The sequence below is a fragment of the Cyclopterus lumpus genome, chromosome 13, assembly GCF_009769545.1.
Source record: "Cyclopterus lumpus isolate fCycLum1 chromosome 13, fCycLum1.pri, whole genome shotgun sequence".
Lineage (NCBI taxonomy): Eukaryota > Metazoa > Chordata > Actinopteri > Perciformes > Cyclopteridae > Cyclopterus > Cyclopterus lumpus.
The window spans coordinates 7562704-7570894 of NC_046978.1; the positions used below are offsets into that span (position 1 = coordinate 7562704).

At 41.1% G+C, this 8191-nt stretch overlaps 1 protein-coding gene and 1 long non-coding RNA gene across 5 annotated transcripts; both read right to left on the reverse strand.

The window, feature by feature from the left end:
• Positions 1 to 96: 96 nt before the first annotated feature.
• On the reverse strand, positions 97 to 4936 carry paf1 (PAF1 homolog, Paf1/RNA polymerase II complex component). Of its 4 annotated transcripts, none has more exons than XM_034548579.1 (14): positions 4683 to 4936; positions 4016 to 4045; positions 3804 to 3896; positions 3596 to 3717; positions 3442 to 3508; positions 3258 to 3359; positions 2903 to 3008; positions 2681 to 2749; positions 2349 to 2452; positions 2141 to 2257; positions 1909 to 2037; positions 1566 to 1671; positions 1019 to 1097; positions 97 to 888 (listed from the first exon to the last, which is right to left on the reverse strand). In XM_034548579.1, the coding sequence occupies exons 1-14, from the start codon at positions 4727 to 4729 to the stop codon at positions 452 to 454; spliced, it is 1608 nt and encodes a 535-aa protein (XP_034404470.1). In that variant the 5' UTR covers positions 4730 to 4936; the 3' UTR covers positions 97 to 451. The 4 variants fall into 4 exon arrangements, with proteins under 4 accessions (XP_034404470.1, XP_034404468.1, XP_034404471.1 ...); XM_034548577.1 differs by having other exon boundaries at positions 4016 to 4048; positions 4683 to 4935; XM_034548580.1 differs by lacking the exon at positions 4683 to 4936 and adding an exon at positions 4490 to 4669.
• Positions 4937 to 5008: 72 nt separating this feature from the next.
• On the reverse strand, positions 5009 to 8002 carry LOC117741505. The gene is made up of 4 exons (XR_004610740.1): positions 7727 to 8002; positions 6571 to 6718; positions 6345 to 6389; positions 5009 to 6241 (listed from the first exon to the last, which is right to left on the reverse strand). It is a non-coding gene; the product is annotated as an uncharacterized LOC117741505 (long non-coding RNA).
• Positions 8003 to 8191: the final 189 nt, after the last annotated feature.

The following is an 8191-nucleotide window of genomic DNA, read 5'->3' on the forward strand; positions in this document are numbered from 1 at the left end:
CTTTACCAACCCTACAAAATAAGATGGTGCATTTATGGAATTACTTACAGGTTCTCCAACTCTGTCAAAGAGAGAAAAACAACAACAACCTGTGACCACTGTTTCTTACAAAAAGTCACCTGCATTTATTTTATTATCGGTTTTAAAGCCGTAACACAAAGTCAAAAAACAAAGACATTTTTACATGATCCTGTACGGAATACCTGACAGACAAAATTGTAGGAATGGTGGACAAATAGCTATTGGTGCGAAAGTTTAATCTACAATTAAAAACTGGATTGAAGAGAGCTGTCCCCTATCCAAAACCAATGAGCATCTCCCACACATGTAATTTGATATTTGCAATCCTAAAGAAACTACATCCCCAGATTGAAGTGAAATTAAGGCCAGTGACAGAGCAGCACTGCCATGTTTGAACATAAAGGTAAGAAAGGTGTCCGTACAACGGATTCTATTCACTGTCACTGGCATCACTGGAATCTGAGCCCCTCTCACTTCCACTCCCACTCTGGGCCCGGGTCTCAGAGTGGTCGCTGCTGCGGTCGCTGTGTGCTGGAGAGGCACTGCGACTCCTGCTGCCCCCTCGGTTCCCCCTTTCATCCTCACTCCCACTGCCCTCCGCCCCACTGCTCCTGGCTGAGTTCTTGTTGTTCTCGTGGTCCTCACTGTCATCGTCGCTGCCGAAGATCTCTTCCTCGTCTCGCATTTCTCTGGTCCTCTCCTCGCCGCTCTCACTTCCACTGCCGCTTGTCTTCCTCTTCCGCTTCTCTTGGGGCGCCGCCTCCTCTTCGCCCTCCTCTGCCTTTTGTACCGGTTCTTCCTCTTCCCGCTCAGATTCACTGCCAGAGTTCTCCGCCTCACTGCCGCTGCCCTTCTCTTTATCGTCACCTGGAGAAAACAATTCAAATATCACAGACAGAAATATAAACTGATAAAAACCAACGATTACTGCAGTGCAGCAAGTAACCAAATAAGTATAAATAAGAATTGCATATGTAGAGAATATAAGAAAACTGACCAGAGTCCCGCAAGTCCTTATCCAAGTCTTCCTCTTCATCTTCTGGCTCATGGTTCTCCAGCTGAGCTTTACGTGCATCCTAGGAATCACAATGACAGAGAAGCAGCCATCAGTACACTACTACGGTTTAATAATCAAAGCTTAGAGATAATGCTATAACAGTTCCGGTCATTAGATTAGTTGAGTCAGGTTGGAAAGGATTGGTAAAAACCACAACAACAAAAAAGACAAATACAGCCATATTACTGTGGTGTGAACAAAATACCTCCTCTAATTGAAACTACTTTGTATAGATAATGTTGAAAAAAACTAATGTAAATAATAATATAAACGTTATTCCCCTTACTTTTGTGTTTAGATTATGGTAGGTATTGAATGAAACAATTAGCTTTAATTAAATAAAAACATCACTAATCTTAATTCAAAGTTTTCCCTTCCAACAACAATGCACCGTCACAATAAGTGCTACAGATACCTTTAAGAAAATAAGGGGGGAAAGTGTTCCGTTTAACATTAAGACAATCATGGAAGTAAACAGTACACTCACCTGGGCTTCGAGTTCCTTCTCGTTCATGTCTCTGTGCTTACACACCAGCACTGCGTTAGTGGTGGACTGAGCTCCAGCCTTGGCTCTCCTCTTGCTCAGACGCACCCTGTAGGAAAGAAGAAAGGCTGTGAGAGGACTAGGCCTAACAGGTTCTCATTTAACCCCCATTAGTCGTGGGGCTGTTTGTTTTGTGCCTTTTAATAAATGTATAACAAACTCCCCAAAACATCTACATTTGTGCTTGATCTTAAAAAAAAAACAATAAACACACCAGCTGCATATCTCCATTTCCTCATGTTGATGTGCACCAACAAACAAGTCTCTTCTCCGATCAATGACTTACCGGGTCTCAAGCTCATTGTAGTAAACACCATCTCCATCTCTGAAGATGAAGAAGTAGTTCTCTTCATAACCCTTGCTGGCTTTGTTCTTAACATTCCAGTTGTACTCCCTGGCTATCTTGTAATCATACCTGCAAAACAGAACATTTAAAAAAGCATTGTTATTACTTCCTGTTGTACAAGCAAAGCAAAGCAGCAAAGGGATGATTTTCTTAATATAATATTTTCACATACAAGTCCTCAGGCATATAATCCATCCCCTCATCGGAGTCTCTCTTGCGCTTGCGAATTGTTTCTTCATGGGGCAGGAAGTAAGCCACAAACTGATTTCCTTCCTCATCCATCATACCCCTGGATTGAAGAAACATGAAACATAATTAGTGTTTATGCAAAAAATGTACCGTTTCAACAGACCTCCAGAAAACCGATACTTTGTAAATACCTGATCATGGCCTGAGACATCATGTCCACTCCTGTTGGACCTGAAAAGTCTTTAGGTGCAGGATCAGAGTCAAAGATGACCTGAGCACATGGGTTGATCCACATCTGCAGAAGGAGACCAAAGTGTACAAAAAGTAATTATATAAATATGTCAAGGCCCAGTTTGTTAGTTAAAGTTTCTTATAGACAAAAAGAAAAAAGCAACTCGAGACAAATTTTTTTTTATTTTTAAAGTTGCATGTAGTATTACATATGTTCCCTCCCTGCACTTGCCTGTGGTATTCAATTTGAAATCATACACAGAGACTCAAAGTAAGTGAAATTATAGTTTACCTTGAAGTCGGGGAACACAGGTAGTACCTCCACAGGAGTAACTCTGGGTTTACTGTAGTGCTGCGCAATCTGGAGAGAAACAACAACATGTTTCCAAAACAAAGCACATTTTTTTTAAGCCCAAAAAATGTCTACATTTTGGTTCAAGGTGCTGATGTCCAGCCGAGAGCTGGACATTTCAAACATTCCTCTACTTCTGCAGGCTCGCTAGAGCTCACGCACCGATTTCTGTGCATCCTCAAATGTTTTCTCAATCGCAGAAATCTGGCTGTCTCTGTCCTTGTAGATTTCTTCTTCTGTAAACTGCTGTTTGACAGACACACCAATCCTAAACACAAAACATATTTAGATCACACACACACACACACACACACACACACACACACACACACACACACACACACACACACACACACACACACACACACACACACACACACACACACACACACACACACACACACACACACACACACACACACACACACACACACACACACACACACACACACACACACACACCACACACACACACACACACACACACTTTCAACGTGAAGACATTTTGCCAACTTACTTGACTTCCACTTTCTCGTTGGAAACACCGTATCTGTTAAACTCCGTAGAAATATATTCTGTCTTTCTCATCCAAGGGACCACCTTGGCATGCTGCTGTGACCTAAGAGGCAAGATGAAAACATTAAACTAAATATCTCCACATGAATCTATAGACCATAAAGCTGCCTATTCAGCAGCCTTACCTCTTCGAACTGGATGGAGCCTGGATGTCCTCTTCCAACAGTTTTTCATCAGCAGGATCGAGCAGTACTGAGAATTTAAAAGAATGGTTCAGTCTATGCAAACATTTGACAAAGCACAGTAGTGTCTAAAAAACAAAAAAACAACTAGACTTACCATTTGGGTCTATGCGGTAAGTGTCTGGGTTGATGAGATCAATGGTGACCCCAAGGTCTGGCTCAGTCAGGAGCTCATGTTTGTGCTGCTTCTCGAGAGAAGTGGCTTTATATTGTACAAACCTGCCACCAAAGAAAAGCAAATGTCAAGCTGCATCCGTGTTCATTGGCGTGGACTCTGCCTGTGGATGGAGAGGCTGGATGTTTACCTGTGCTGATCAAACGGATATGTGATGAATTTGGGGTCAAAGGGGATGTCAGGAAGGCTGTTGCAGTATTTCACTCGACAGACCACCCCTGACCTATCATGGGCACAAAAGTACAGGACGTACAGTTTGGGTTTTAGTGACACTTTTAAAAAGGAGGCACTCAACATTACTGTAAACTATAGTAAATACTCATCCGTGCTAAATCTGATTACCTCTCTGGAACAGTCCTATGAGAAGATGGCCTGCTGGAAGAGAAAACAGAACAATCTTATGAGCCAATGATCGAGTGTGACACTTAAATGTTTCTGTCAAAAGGGAATTGAATATACTGTATGCACTGCTCTCTGTAACATTTTCTTATTGTGCATTTGGTGGATAGATTAAATAACCCGCAATTATCTTTTGTTTCCTGCATGCAAATGCTTTCCACGAAGTTGCTGTCTGAGTAATTCACATTGCAATGAAGGACAGTTAATGCTTCATGTTCTGCCTGGTTACTAACTTCACGTTACAGTTAGCATTCGGACTGGCTAACTTCAGCGGTCTTACAAAAAAACAAAACACGTTCAGGTATCATTAACACAATGTTGGCCTGTTCATTTGCCTCCGAATTAAGTTATTACATCTGACTGGATGGATCTAACTCACTTAACGCCATCTAAAATATGTAATGAGCGCCAAGTTACCCGAGCAGCGGAAGTTCACTGGAGCTAAGCTTCCTCCTAACTAGCATCGTTAGCTGACGTTCAACACTGATGAAGCGAATGTCGACGACTTGTATCTGCTTTAGCGTCTACTCGGTCACGTGACCGTGAAGTATCTACTGAAGACGACCGGACAGTTCAACCACCGCGGAACAAATATGTGTGTTTTACTTACCTGTGGCCGTCTTCTCGTTGTGACTGTGTCTGGATCGTTGGAGCCATGTTTACGACAAACTGCTCTCAACTGAAAACACTTATTTGTTTTCACAAATAATCAACAATAATACGCCAGATGGCTAACGAAGTCCTCGATGCACGTAAATCTACAAACAACCATTAAAATCTTACTTTAATCAGAATGTATACGGCATTATTTTGGACCCCGGCAGAACAGGCTGATGACCCGGCGGTGGAATGACTTTCCTTCTGTGCCGTGAGCGACCCCTGCCGGCCTGGCGTGTGCGGTGTTGGGCTGCGTAATGGAGCACTCAAGAAAGAAACTCGCACTTCAAAATACGTTTATTGAGCACATTTTTACAAATCAATATTGACATTGTTTGCCTCAAAATGAGACCCAAACTATCTGCTGGTTTTGTTCAAAAGCAAACCCTTCAATTGACAGAAGGAATGCAAAACTATCTTGGCAGATTAATATTCTCACAGGCTTGCAAAGAGTTGCGTAAATAAAATGTATTTTACTCGATATAATACTGACATATTGCTCTCAGTGAGGATTCCTAACATGGGGCACACTATCATATCCATCTTTAGAAACACACAAATCAGGGCTGTATTCCAAATCACACACTTTTTTATTTGTACTTTTAGTAGCAGCGGCCCATACAAATATACTGTTGCATGCAGACTCCTTCATCATAATAGTGCACCCTGAACTTTGACCCTCTTGCTTATATCTGCTGTGCAGAGTTTTAAGGGTCAAATGGACCGGAGAAGCATGCTGGCTTGCATCCTGCAAAATGGGACCCGATGCAGTCGGACATCTGGATATTTTTGGCATACAGCATTCAACATACTGCAAAATATGTTGCTTGTTTCGGAACATAAGGTCCACTTTTTGGGCTTTCGATCCCATTGTGTGATCTTCAGCAGCAAAAGGAGCTTTTGCAGTTCCAAATGGCTCAGTTATCATGCATCCTCAGTGTAAAATTTCAGTGAGTAAATAAGTGTACTTATATCGGGAAAGAGGACACATGCCAACTGAGAAAAATCCATCAGCAGATGAAGGCCACAATTTATAACTTATAGCAGGTTACTGCAATCTGATATTTAAAAAAACAAATATAGCTGCAGACAGCAACAACTGTAGTTGCATAGAATGGCAGTATTATAAAAACGCCATATTCTCAAAATGGACTGAAAAAAAAGACCAAGAAAACTAAGCATGTTTTCTGCTCCCCCAAAATCTTAAAGTGGAAATATAAATGTTGACACTGGTGGGCATGATACACATCAATCACTGAGGACCTCCTTCTATGTCTTAGCAGTGCATTCACTAATTCTGCATATCTACACCACCTATTATTAAAAGGGGGCCTACATTTAGAGATGTTAATAAGGACTGCACAACAGTGTGCAAGGCAGTCAACGCAAAGAAAAAACAGCTACTGCTCGCCATCCTTTGGTCTTCAGTCAAAGAACTGCCTTTATTGAGTCCTTTAAGTGGCGTTCTTTCTGTCTCAGGTCTGCATCTCTGTCTGAATATGGGTATCCACTCTGTGGAGAGAGAAACAATATTATACCCTGCACACAAATACACATGGCTCATATTTCACATTGTTATAAATTCAATTATTCAGGATAGAAATATAATTATTACCTGCTCAACATATATATCATCTGTCCAGGATCATCTGCAAATACCCTGTAACAAATAGTTCTATTAAAACATAGTGTTCATTTACCCATGGACCCAGTACACACACTACGATTTATATACTATGTCTTTCATATGGAGGGAGAATTAGTTTTTCGGTTTTGTTGAATAATGAACAAACTATTAGGAATATATAATGCACATTTAAAAAAAAAAAAACATCTCTTACCCATCTCCCCAGTAGTAAAAAGCCCGGTCCTGGTAGAAACATTGACAGAAACAGCAAACACTTATTGTCTCGACCCAGAAGATAACAAACAGGAACCAAAGCGATGACAGCACGACTTCACACAACATCCCGGAGCTCTGTGAGGACACTACACATACAGTAAGAATAAGTGATGCCTTCTGGTATTATGATCCTCGTATTTATACCGTGAATACAAAAGGTTTTCTGACTTTTCAAGAGTAATTATTCCAATCTACCATCAGGGAACACAGTTTATGTCGTAACCGCATGACATGACGGTGTATACATAACACATATTGTAAATAGTGTAAGTATTGCATACATTATTAATTTGTATAGCATATTTCCTTCATCATTATTGGTGTAGTATAATAGGTTACGGTTTATCCATCCCAAATATGTTTTGTAAATCATATCTACAGTATGTCATAAAGTATTACTATAACTAGGTAAACTAAAATTACCCAAACATACCGTAAATCAACATATGTGGGGAACAAAAACAATTAAGGATCATACGTTTATGACGTATACACTGTAAAAGGAAAGTTTACCAAGATTAAAAACCTTAGAAAGACGGATGTTGCCACTTTACTGGCTAACCTCATTTCATTTAGTAAAGATAGTAAATCAGTGTCCACACGTTTCAGCTTAGCTACGTTACACGTCTACTCTTAGGCCTAATGTATCCACTAAACACACATGTTCACGTTAGCGGCCGAAGTCAACGTTACTACACGTTGTGAAACGTTACTGTCACGCATACGGAGTTGTCGCGTCAATATCCTCGATGCAGGGACAATAATAATGTTTCTTCAGCGTCAGTGACGTCTACCGTAGTTAGCTTGACAGCTAAAGTCGTGATACATCTAGATTAACTGTTTTAAAGCTCTGTTTGTGTGACGTCAGCTAGTTCAGCTAATGATACGTTGCTTTTTAACTTTACAAGCCGAGACATGAACGCATGATTAACGTATGTAACGCTTAACGTTGCAAGGATTTAAATGTGACATTGAACACGGCAAAGTTCACGAGGTAAACTGCTGTTTACAGCTAACGCGAAGTTACATTTGTCACATATCCATTATTGTTAACCGGGCAAAAAGATCGATTAATGACTCGACTATTTACTCACTCAAGTAAACGACTCTTGTACTGACATTCCTTTTAAGGCGAGCAAAAACATTCACATTTGTTTACAATACTCGTCACGTATCACGTTGCATGTATTTCCGCTTCTGGGACAAGGCCTATTAAATGAAGGCGTGGGAGCATTTTGGGGTTTGACACATGCGCAGTTCAACCGTAACATTGACGTTACTGCAGACGGAGCTAGAAAAAAGGGATCGAGTCCGTTTAGGTGCAATTTGGTTTCGCTCGGCCGCCTCGGACTCATGGGGTAAGCTCGTGAGAAGTGCAGACCAGACTTAACTGCGCATGTGTTGAGCCATCGACGTTATGGACGCAAGACATGACCTCTTTTTAACGCTCCTTGCTCAGGGACCAGGGATATCATTGGCTGAGACCTCCTGTGTGGCACAGTACTGTCATGCAATTTACATACTACAGCAACCAAAAAAAACAAAAAAACACACGGCCA